This window comes from Cyrtonyx montezumae, unplaced genomic scaffold (assembly GCF_038088225.1).
Source record: "Cyrtonyx montezumae isolate F1298 unplaced genomic scaffold, pur_monq_1.0 scaffold_25, whole genome shotgun sequence".
Taxonomy (NCBI): domain Eukaryota; kingdom Metazoa; phylum Chordata; class Aves; order Galliformes; family Odontophoridae; genus Cyrtonyx; species Cyrtonyx montezumae.
The window spans coordinates 10,906,135-10,918,764 of NW_027071992.1; the positions used below are offsets into that span (position 1 = coordinate 10,906,135).

At 38.7% G+C, this 12,630-nt stretch overlaps 1 protein-coding gene across 1 annotated transcript in view; it reads left to right on the forward strand.

Annotated features, from left to right (window-relative positions):
* Positions 1–9,450, forward strand: part of PLCXD3 (phosphatidylinositol specific phospholipase C X domain containing 3) — a 93,014-nt gene extending 83,564 nt beyond the window's left edge. The window contains exon 3 of the mRNA XM_065739951.1: positions 7,664–9,450. Within this exon, the coding sequence (XP_065596023.1) occupies positions 7,664–7,820 (157 nt within the window). The 3' untranslated portion in view covers positions 7,821–9,450. The remainder of the gene's footprint in view (positions 1–7,663) is intronic.
* Positions 9,451–12,630: the final 3,180 nt, after the last annotated feature.

The window sequence follows — 12,630 nt, forward strand, 5'->3', positions numbered from 1 at the left end:
TGGTTACTTGTTTATATCTGTACAAATCAGATCTATCAGAGCCATATTTATTGCAACTTGGAAAGTGTGAGAAGGGCATTCATGATGCAGTGTCAGTAGGGTTATGTGTTTGAAGGGATCAAAATCAGCTGACACAGTTTCTGTTTGGTTCCATCAGTTCCGTAGGTGGGTGCTGCAGAACAGTAAAATAGAAACATTTACTGAATATGAAACAGATATGAAACTATATGACAATAGAAGAATGTTTACCTCCATGCAGTGGGACTTAAATACCTTGTTAGAAGAAAAAAAAAACCACGATACTAGCTTTGCTCAGGAAATGGTTGACAACGCAGATCATGATACGATAGAGAGTGCAGGGACTGTCAATAAAAGAATTGTGGATGCAAAGCAGAAAGAACCTTTGATGGATCATTGCCTGAAGGTGACAAAACAGTTCCCAATCACTGGTCAGTTCTTAACACCTGACTTGAGTAGTTTTAATACGATGAATCAAACATAATGTGTAAATAATCTACAATTATGTGTTTGTTTGGTTTTTAATTTACAAATAATGCTTAAAGCAGATGAAAGAGGAGAAAAAAAACAACAAAGCTCTTGCTATTTCTTTTATTGGTTACAGACATTTTCTTGCAAAAAGCAGAGGCTTTGTGCTTAACTGGCAATGGAATAAGGTCCAGTTCTTATTTCTGTAGTTCATTCTCACTGTCATTGCTGTGGACTTCTCAGAGACTGTTGAAGTGCCAGATACCTGTTTGGAAAGGGCTTCAAAACCAGCTGCCACAAGCAAGTTAACAGCCCTCCACCTGTGCTTGAGTAAATTAGTGTTCAGCCTTATCTCTCTTTGGCCCACAAAAGGCTGAACTGAATGACATCTGAACAGCACTTGGATTGATCAGGAAGCAATGATAATTCTATTTCCTTCTACTTTCCTCTCTATTACATGTGTTACAAGACTTTCATGACATCATCCTGCCCCTCTACTCTGCACTAGTGAGACCTCACCTGGAGTACTGTGTTCAGATGAAGAGTCCTTAGTACAGGAGAAACATGAACTTGTGAAGTGCATCCAGAAGAGAGGACACAAAAATGATCCAAGGAATGGAATGCCTCTCCTACAAGGATGGGCTGAGAGAGCTGGGGCTGTTAATCCTGAAGGAAGATGCTGGGAGACCTGATAGCAACCTTTCAGGAAATAAGGAGGGGTTATAAGAAGAGGACAAATTCTTTCACAGGTTCTGTTGTGATAGGACAAAGGGATAAGGTTTCAACATAAAGAGGAGATTTAGATTTGACAAAAGAAAGAAGGTTTTTATAATAGATGTGGTGAGGCACTGGAACTGGAAGCCCTGTCCTTGGAGCCATTCAGTGTCAGGTTGGACTAGATGACCTTTACGGGTCCATTCTAACTCAAAAAATTCTGTGATTCTATGACATGATCACTTTGGGTGATACCGGTTCAAACTTTCAGCTCTGTTTTTGTCCCACTTCCATTCCCCACCACACAATAGCCAAAATCCTAGTGTTGCTTTGTTAGTGATATTTCTGATGATACAGAAGCCACTGAAGCCTTTACCAGCTGATGTGTTCCTTGTGCTATGTTAGTGTTCTGGGAACAATGGCTACAAACATAACAACTGAAAACATAGGATGCTGAATATTAATCACCTTCAGAGCCATAGCAGTTGCTGCTATTAAATATCCCATTAAATTTTTGTTCAAGAATAGAAGTGTAGAATTGATAAATACAGCTGAAATGTCCTTTGAAGGGAGGTTAGAAAAGGCCACTTTTGAGCTTGTTTCTGCCTCCTCTTTCAAATGAAACCCAGAAGAACAACAGCTCAATAGAGGTCTGAAGACATCTGGTCCCCTTATGACTCTGCGGAGTACTTGTGCTGTGATCATTTATAGTAAAACATTCATCTGGCCACAGTATGGTAGTCTCTGTCATCTGATTACACATATTTCCAAACGGTATAAAGCAATTGGAGATGACTGAGTAATAGAAAAGCTTTTCAGAAAAATAAATATAGAGCTCTTGGGTGTTAACTTACGTTGTACCTGCAACATGACAGCTCGTGGGCTTTAACATGTCCATTCAGGATCCTAGCAAATGAATTCCCACCTGTGTTCCTTTGAGACTACGAATAATAAAATTTGCTTTTTTAACCCAACATTGCCCAGATTTTCTGATAGTCATCAGTAATGCCAATTTCATGGGCACACTACTGCTGGCTTGAGAGGATCTGAGAACTGAGGATCAAATTTAACGAGTTCTTTCCCAGTGAGTCCACGCTTGTGCTTCAGTTTGTTTATTCCTTTGTAGTTCCATTTTCAAAAGTTTGTAAGGTCCTATAATAAATCAGTATGTACTGGGGCCAAGTGGGACAAGGCAAGGCTAAAAACGGTTGATCTATTTCTTTTAATCCAGAATGCTTCCACTTGCTGCCTTTCATTTTGTCACAACAGGTATATTAGCACAACTGAAAGAATGCTAAATTGAAATCTGGAGGCAGAAACAAATGGCTGGCATATAAAAGAAAAAATAAACCTTCTAAAATCACAGTAGAACAAAGTACTGTGGAATGCTCTGTGTTTTGCATGTAAGCTTTCTTGCTGATAAACAGTGGACACGAAGAACACTTAAATAGTGAACCTTAATGCCAGTATTTTTGGTGGCATCTATTTTTGACTTCTCCCACTGACGTTAACGAGAATGCGTAAGGATATTTAAGTAGGAATGCTATGAATAGAGAACAAGGTTTTGCAGTCTTCATCACTGGAAGCTTGTAAGAACGGATTAAATAGAATGTTGGCCAGGATTGGTTTGTATATTTGATCTTTGTGTAGCTGATCCTGCCTTGGGATAGTCTGGATATACTTGAGCAAGTTTTCAGGGTTTTTTCTGGTTGTCATTTTTATGATTCAGTGACACATGAGACATCCACAGTTCCCACCAGAGCAATGAATTCGCAGCGTCCTTGAAAAGCCAAAGTCAGCATGTGCTGACTTATGGCTCCAGAATTAATCAGTGTTCTTGCAAATACGATTAAAATTGAATGGAGGAGGGGAGAAAGTGCATAAGGATTCAAATTCTGGTTCCTATATGTACATCCTCCTGCAGAGGAGTGCTGTGTTTTTTTTAACAGCAACACCTATTTGCAAAAGACCGTGTACTTTGCTGGAGAGGGAAGAGATGCCGCATGGCACTTTTGTCCTGAGCAAGCAGTACCACTTGAGCTCTCTCTGATGTTGCCAGTAATGGCCATTTAGTGCTAGACTTTGCAAACTGGAAATGAGACCAGTCTACCTGCATGTGTTAGTGGTTTCTTACATTCCAAGGGCGAATCTGTTGTCTGCCATTTAGGGCTCAAACTCTGACAAAACAGTGAAGATCCCTTTGTGCTTACAGACTTCCTTCTCCTCCTCCTCTCTTGAAAGCTGTGTGTGGAGGAGCAGCTTTTCGCCACAGGAGGTCCTGTCGTGGAGTGCTGCTGCCATTAATGTTCTGTCACGCTGTCAGGCTGTGATGACTCAGACATTTAAAAAAAATCCAACCTTCTTGCTCAACTATAATAGCCTAAGAACAATTTTTTCTTTTTTAAGCAAATTTTAATGCAGTTAGTTGCGTCGTGTTTTCTTTTTGAAAGCTTATAATGCATCTCTCAGTTTTGCTGCTTGAACTGAAGTTTAGTTTGGTTGGAGTCCACTTGATATTTTTCACAGATGGGAAAAATATAAATGGGAAAAATATAAAAGTCATCAATAGCTTTGAAAGAGCTATGTATGTCTTTAAGTTTAGGGCAGGGTTCCTCAGCTCAGTTCTCACACGTGTCAATAAATAGTTCTTGAAGAAGCTCAAAACTTTAAAACAAACAACAATAAATAATAATTTAAAAAAAGCCATAAAAAGACCCCAGCACATACTTCTTTTTGTATGAGTGGAATGGGAAAAACAGAGATGATAATGTGACTATCAAAGCTGACCCTGTATTTTACAGTCGTTAATAAAAATCACTCTGCCAACACTATATGAGAAGATACATGGCTCCTCAACCTGAAACAGTGATATAAGTCATCTTGGTAGGGAATCTATGCCCAAGTGACCAATGTGTCTGACTGACCCGTAGGGTGCCATCTAGAGAGACATGCTTTGTCCTCCGAAGGAATACAAATGTCCCTGCAGGATGTGGCAGTGCCTAGTGCATGCTGTGTCCCAACTGCGTCTTCCATGTGCACGTCCCAGCTTACCTGCTGGGCAAAACTGTGGAGGCAGAGGCAGTGGGCTGGGGTGCAAGCTTATGGGATGAGAGGTCAAGGCTCCTCTCATCCAGCTTAGATTTGCTGACCAGCTGACCTCCCTCCTGCACGGTTCTGGGCTAAGGCTACCAGCACTCTTCTGTGTTCTAGGTTCAGAGTTCTGCAGTATATTTAGCAGCCCTGGGGGTGAGAAACCTTTCCTGCTGAGAGCTTTCACCCTGGCTTTGAGTACTGAGTTTCACAGCTGGTGGGATACGAGGGCTGACTGCACTCTGTATTCTCAGATTTTCTGTCTGCCTGGCTCACAGTCTGTAGCATGTTAGCGCAAGACTTTTCATCTCAGTTTATTCATAGGGTAGAAGTCTCATAACACACTTTGCAGACCAGCTAAACTTCTGATTCACTCCTTTAGCTCACACTGCATCCTCTGTGGCAAAGGCAGTTGAGACATGAGAGGGTGAAGATGCTGAAGGTTATCTGGTGCCAGATGGGGAGATGGAGACTGAACTGCAGTTTCAACATTGACATTACTGGCACTGCCATTGTGATTCTGTTGGATTATTGAGAGTGAGTTGCACTAGCACAGCATAGAAGTGGGTGTAGTTACAGTATGACTACATGACTTTAGTTAGGAGCATTGTTTTTGCCTAGCAGCAGAGATGGCTAACCATTAGTATCTACAGGTGTGGCACATGCTGATGTGGCTGGACTGTTGCCAGCGCTTGAAAGGCTAGAATCAGAACCATTGGTAGCAGATCCTCAGCGAGACCATTAAACATAGTTAGCAGGACCATCTATGAGAGAGCCATGCCCTGGTTATCATAGCAGTGCTGCCGGGGTTGAGTTGCAAGCTGAGAAGCTGGTACATCCTCACGTTCTGTCATTTTTATCATAACTGCAACAAAATCCACAAAGACTGTGGTATTCACTGGGTTTCTGTGAGCACAGTCATGTAGGTGGCTGCCACACAGCATGGTTTGTGTTCCTCTTAGTAAAATCCTTAATGAGAATAATTATTAGTTTGAAGCATGTGGAGACTGGAAATTACAAGGGAGAGTGAACAAGGTTTGTGCTGCTATCACAAAGACACCCTGAAGAATGTTAAAGTGGGCTTATTCTAGTAATTACTGTGTGCATGTGAGATATTTGTGTACAGCTGAACAACGCATGGTTTCAAGCAGTCAATGATGTAGATCCTCTTTCAAGATGTCACAGTGGGAGGAAGATGACAAGAGGTATGGGTTTTTCTTCAAATTTCTATCACAAACAGACTTACATATGATTGGGTCAGTGAAATCTTTTTTCAGCTATGTATTTTCACAGAGATATGTTCTTGGTTTTTGTTATGCAAATAAGTTCTTGTTGGATAATCTGATTCATTTTTAGCTTATGTTTAAATTCTTGCTAGTCTCTTAAACAAAAGATTTCTGTGGCTTTATCTGAAAATTTCCTTACAGACAAGGGTCATGCAACCGAGCTCTGAAGTACCAGTGAAGTGTAAACAACTCATTTCTACTAACAAGCCTATTTGGAAATGAAATGGCAGGGCAAACTGAATTTAAAGTAGAGCCCAAATCAAGAGGAACGTGACTATCCACTGAAGTCTGGATTTGTAACAAAACAGCAGGAAAAATTAAAACGTATTTTAGGGTATACAGTTGAGCATGTAGGCAGGAAGCTTTATGGTTGAAAGATAAAATTACATCAGAGCAGATTCAGAACAAATAAAGGACACTTGAAGAGGTAATTATGTGTCATAGGGGAGTAGAATAACAAGGGTATCAATTTATGCAGAAGGAAAAATTCTGTGCCTGCCAACACTCAATCAGTTCATCTCTAAACCGAGAATTCTTGATGCTTGAAGACAAAGGTATCCACCATCTTAGTAGTGGATTCACATGTCTTCCTCCCGTGTTCAGCAATTCCAGCTTTCCATGACTGCATCAATCCAAAGATACTGGTTAGGTTCTTTTACAACATAGTGTTTAAGCACAGCTTTACAAGCTGGTGCATATGCATGCCTGTGTTTCAGTCCTGATGAATCAACACGTAACATAAAACCCTCTTCTGCTCCTAGACATGTTATCCTAAAATGCATTTAAGCACACAGACGAATGTGCTTTGCTGAAACAAAACATTTGTTTTGTGTGTTCTCCTGTAAAATCATGGAGGGATCTAACTTTTGTATGTGTGTATTTTTTTTATTAATTTTTGTTTTGTTTTGTTTTGTTTTGAAGACTGATTCTAGCCTCTAGAATCTGTGCCTTCTAATAGTTCTAATAATGATATTTTCTTCAGATCTGTTTTCCTAAACATTTTGAGATTTAAATTACTGTGAGACCAGCATTTTATATATCCCCCAATGAAGAGGTCTGTGCAGCATGTTGGCTGAGGGAAAAGTACTGATCTCTAGATACTGGAACAAAGGGGGAGCATGATCATCTCAGCTGACTGGAGCCTTACCCGGTCCATAGATTCCAATATTTAACTCCATAATTGGCGCTTAACAAAGAATGTATTTTTAGGATAGCATCCAGGCTTGGTCTGAAGACTCCCAAGTACTGCAGAATTTATCACAATCTTTGGGAATTACTTCCAATTTTCAATTACCTTTCTTTCAAAAATCTGTACCTTACTTTGTTTGAACTTATTAACTTCTGAACACATATTTTTTCTTGCCTATTGCTGCAGAACTGTGGAGCCCTTTGATTTCCCATAGTATTTCCAATGGTCATTGGTTTATATTTTTGTGGTATCAGAAAAAATATATACTTAACAATTCAGTTAGGCAGATATCTTTTACATATATCTCAGCACTAGGGGTCTGATGTAGTAAAAACATGCTTTTTTAGAAAAGGGACTGTGGTACTTTTTAGTTTTGTTACTGATCATTTGTTTATAATGAAATATAATTCATAGCAGGGATATTAGTACTAGAAAAGAAATGGTACTGTGTATAGTTTGTACTTATAGAGTAGAAATCATGGTGGTCTCTGTATCCCAAAATACTGTTTTTGGTATTCCCTTGAGCACATGAAAGGTGCTTTGCAAATGGCATGAGTTCTCACTTTGTTTTCATAAGCAGTTTTCATGGAGTCATAGGTCCAGATGATATCAAAATGTGTCTGGTTGATTCCCATGACCCTATGCAAGTAATCAGTATGAGCATTTATGACTTTCCTTTTATCCTTTTCTTCTGAAAAGTTGAATACAATCAAACATTCTATATCCAGAGAATAAAAATATACTATAAAGAGTAGAGTTTTCCAAAAGCCTGAGCAGTAAAGCATGCGTATCCCTTAGAGACCAAGTGAAATCAGTGGGAGTCACTATTGAAAAATCCTGCCTCAATGCATTTGTCTTACTGCTTAATGAGTAATTACTGTTCCTGTTTTTTCCTTAGGGCTCTTCCTGCCATGATGCAATGGGTCCGAACTCAGAAGCCAGGAGAAAGTGGTGTGAATATTATCACTGCAGATTTTGTAGAACTTGGTGACTTTATCAGCACTGTTATAAAGCTCAACTATGCCCTGGATGAAGGTGAAGATGACACTACTTGATAGTATCGCAAAATGTTTGTTGTTGTGCTATTTAGAATTAAAAAAAAAAAAAAAAAAAGAGAGAAAAGATTGAATTTTAAAAGAAATATTGTGTAAAACAACTGATCTTCCTAAAACACATTGAAGTGTTTAGGGCTTTAGTGGCTGAGCTTAGGGGAAATATTTTAATCAGTTATGATCTTTTTTTTACATTTGTGTTTCATGTGAAGAGCAAAACTAACCATGTTTACAGTGTTTGATATGAGAAGACCATTTACATGTTTTCCATGAGATACCAAATGCAATTCTTGTGTTCTGTGGTTATGAACAGTGCCAAGAAATTTGCTGCTTTCAGCACAGTGGGATGTGTTGTTGCCCTGTCTGCCCACAGCAGGATCCCAAAAGTGTGAACATTGAACCAGGCATGTAAGGATAGTATATGTGTCCCTAAAATTTTAGGTCACTACACTTCATCTGTTAGGTGATTTAATGGATTGGATTTATTGATAGCTACAGGTTTAAATTCCTTTGTGAAGTAAATATGAAGTCATGGCTCCAACTCATAATCACTGGACAGTAAACACAATGCATTACTCAGCTTGCACAGAGCACTGGCTAAATCTTGCTTGCTTTTCATTCTCAAAGTAGAGTTTTTTTCTGTGTCTTTGCCCAGGTTAACTCAGTCAGCAGTTCCATAGTGCTAGGCTAAGTCTGTACTAGGTGCTGCCAGTGTGTATTTTCCATGGCTTTAGCAAGTATAGCCGTTTTCCATGGCATTAGTTAGGCCAGATTGGAGCACCTCTCCTTCCCAGGACCAGACTCATGTAAGAGTCTGATCCAGCATCCACTGATTTAATAGAGAAATTTTCCATGTTTATCATGGACTGGGCATGGAATCAATAAGCAAGATTTTGTCCCATAGTGGAATTATGCTTTCTGCAGGATTAAAAATGTACTTTAGAAAAAATACATGCAGCTTGAGCTTCTTTTTGGAGCACCTGTAAATACAACATTTCTCTGCTGATAAAAAAAAAATTTAGTGCCATTTTCATCAGTGAAAAACTGCTGTACTGGATAGTGTAGTAGTTCAATATCTAGCTAAAAACAATATGCTATTGTCCTTACAGTGTATGTGGGAAATAATGCAGCATAACACAAGTTTAGAAGTGTATTGAGTGGCACTGTTCTTGCAGTGGAATCTCTGATCACCCTACTTTTAACAAAGCATATAAAATTCAAATATATGGAAAAGTTATAAAATAAGAGCATTACCACTGTATAACACCTAACTGGATATAGTGCCATCGGTCAAATGTCCTGTGTACATCAGTGCGTATGCACACAGCTTTGGAAAACAAAACATTTAATTTGTACAAACCAGTAGATGCTATATTGTTGTACAAGGAAAATGCTCTTTGAAATGTTGCAGTGCTTTATAAGATAAGACTAAGGTCAAGTTTCCATTGATGTTGGTAGAACTTTCCACTAAGTGAGAAGGTAGAAATGCATCATATGGTACTTTGCAGTTTTCTGTCAGATGGTAGTAACTACCATCTATCATCAGATTCTATCAAAACAAAGTTGGTCTCATGGAACAGGTGAGTTATGGGGGATTTCTTGGTTGGTTTTGTTGTGTTTTTTTGTTGATGTTGTTATTGTGGGTTCTTTCTTTCTTTCTTTCTTTCTTTCTTTCTTTCTTTCTTTCTTTCTTTCTTTCTTTCTTTCTTTCTTTCTTTCTTTCTTTCTTTCTTTCTTTCTTTCTTTCTTTCTTTCTTTCTTTCTTTCTTTTCTTTCTTTTCTTTCTTTTCTTTCTTTTCTTTCTTTTCTTTCTTTCTTTCTTTCATCATTTTATGAAGTGGGTTGAAATGAACACTTGCTGCTATTTTGTATTGAGAGAGGGTGCCTTGGAAAAAGTGTGCGTGTGTGTGTGTGTGTGTATGTACAGCAGAGAAACATTTAAATTTATCTGTACTATGAAGACACATTTTAAGTGTATGTATACAGTACAAAGACATCCATGCACACTTTCATAATGGTATTCTGGAGAAGTGTTATAAATTTGCTTGAAGGAAACTGCAAGTGTTAGGAAGATACAGTGCCTCCTGAAGTAGCAGTTTTGTCTGTATTAAAAGTGTAAAATTCATCCTTATTGAAATCTGTGGTCTAAGCCAGTTAGGTTTTGTACAGCATTAACATTTGACTCAAATTGATCTAAAATATTTATCAAGAGCCACAGCCCATGTTTGCACTGAACAAGGAGTAGAGCTTGGTGCTTTCATCCAGGACTACACAAGGTGTCAGATGGGTTGGTGCATTTTGTTTTCAGTCTCCACAGACTTGCCAAGCAAAATTAATGTAATGGAAACGGAAAGTAAAACCTGAGCACGTGTGTTCAGGAAGCCTGTGCAAACTGAAAACATGTTTTACTTAGTTTGTAAAGCGTTTCCTTTTCTTCCAAGTGGAGTGTGTCATACAGAAACATGAAAATGTTTGCTTATTTATTTGACACGTGTTGTGAAGTGCACCTTTTATCCCTTTGTGTAGCTGGGTTTACTTGCTTCCAGATTCTTCCTGTCATCCTTTATCCACTTAGTATAGTCTAAATATTTCAACTATCCTTCTAATACTGCAAAACAATCAGGATCTTTGGGTAAAGCAGAAACTGGGTTTGTTCTTTCTGATTCTGGCTGACATTCTGTTGGATGTCAACACTGAGTTCCTCCTGGGACCCCTGGCTCAAATACACACCAGATACACCAGGCCTTTCACTTACACAAGGGTGTACCCAAAACAGATGTTGTGCTTGTTGAAGAAAACATGTGTGTGTGTGTATGTGTGTGTGTGTCTATATATATGAATAAATATAAAGCTATATCGTATCTTCAGCTTATTAACGTTGTTATGAAATGTTTGCTTAGCATCATTGTATTCTAATTGTATTCTAATTTGCTTAGCACTGTATTCTAATTGTCATTTGGGTGCTGGAAAATAAAAGCAAAAGCAAAAAAAAAAAAAAAAAAACCAACAAAACAATCCTCTGACAAGAAGGATAATAGACAAATCATGTAGTTTCTCCATTAATTGGGGAAAATATTAAATTTTGGTCAGAAAATTTGTTTTCATTTTGCTGTCGTTCTCCTTTCTGTTGGAGAAGCACAGTACCTTATGATGGGGACAGGTAAACAAACTTGCCTTAATTACTAAAATAAAAAAGCGGAGGTGGGGGAGCACGCTATCCACTCTTTCCTGGCGATTTCATCTGTAAGGCGCCAAAACTGTAATCAAACTGTCTTGATGGGGATACACTCCCAGCTGGATATCATCTGGGAGATCTCGCCAGAAAAGAACAAGCCAGAAAAGACTATGCAACACAACTGGACCACTCTAGAGGCCCGTGTTGCCATCCATATGCAGCTAAAACTTTTTGATTTCAGACAGAAGTGTGCTTGCAAATGACTGCGGGACTGGGTCAGACTGGTTGTCTGATCTCATTCATTTGGGAAGTTCATACATGTGTTATGAGGGATCCTGCATGGAAAGTTAGATGACTGTAATCAGACTATCAGAGGAAAAATACCTGTCTATACTATTGATCTCCATGAGCATCCTTTTATTTAAAAAGTGATGCCACTTGCTGTCAAACTGTTTTTTTCTTCCTGTGTTCATTTTCCTCCTTGCTATGTTCACTGGGGGCTCATGAAGCAGTATTGTTTTCTGACCTTTTCATGTGATTACTTACACTTTTTTTCAGTCATGAAAAGTTACAACTGCCTCATACCACTGAAAGTGAAAGACATTGGAGCAGTTTCTTAGCTGGCGTAAAGCTAAGGTGCTCCATCTTTCAGTTTGTGCAAGCTGAGGGTCTCTGTCTTATGCTGACATAATGTGAGTTGATGGGAGACAATACAGCAGCTGGTTCCTGGAGTACAAGTCCAGCCTTGGGCAAAGACTCAGAACCAGACCAAAGGAGCCTAGTTTTAAAATCAGGGGGCTATTTGCATTCATTTGCTGTTGACTATGTTACTAATTGTGTAGGTTCTACCATTCCAACCATTCTTTTACACGTGTATGTGTGTATATATTTGCACATGTGTGTGTAAGGGAATGTGTGATTCTGTATGCTGGGCTAAGTCCTTCTGCCATACTGATACAAATCTAGGCCATTTCTAGTAACTTCAAAGCATTTGATAATGTTTTACCCTGGGATGAGAGGGAGCAGATAGTCATGGACTAGTAAGTATATGCTGTGTTGCAAAGGACATAAAAAATTTGGGAGTTAACTCTTCTATATTGAAAAAGTGGAGTGCCCTGAAAATATAGCTCCAGTGCTGTTTATGCTGACTGTAGTATATGGAGCATTAGGTGTTAGCAACTGAGCAGACTATTTGGTGATTTCAAGAGTTCAGTTAACACCATTTTCAACTTCTAAACTCTTTTTCAGTGAAGTGAATGTTAATAGCGTATATGATGTATTTGCCATATCTCAGTGGTAGCTTCTGTGTTACATACAGTCAACGTTTTTCTGAATCGTATATGTTTACCAATGATGAGATTAAAATATGCTCTATAGTATGTGCAATGTATTGATTATAGGTACGTTGGAGTTCGGTGATGTATTTAGTTTTAACTGTGCTGCTGTTTTGTAGATATGTGTGTGTATGGAAGTATGGATTGTCTACAGTGAACAAGGAAATAATTAATCCTAAAGGAAAAGGGCAGTTATGTAACCTGCCTTAATGCATTTGCATAATCTTGTTTAAAGCCCATAATTACAAGTTCTGATTTCAGACGTTACTGGGGATTGACTGTAGGGCTGACTCCCTCACTTCTC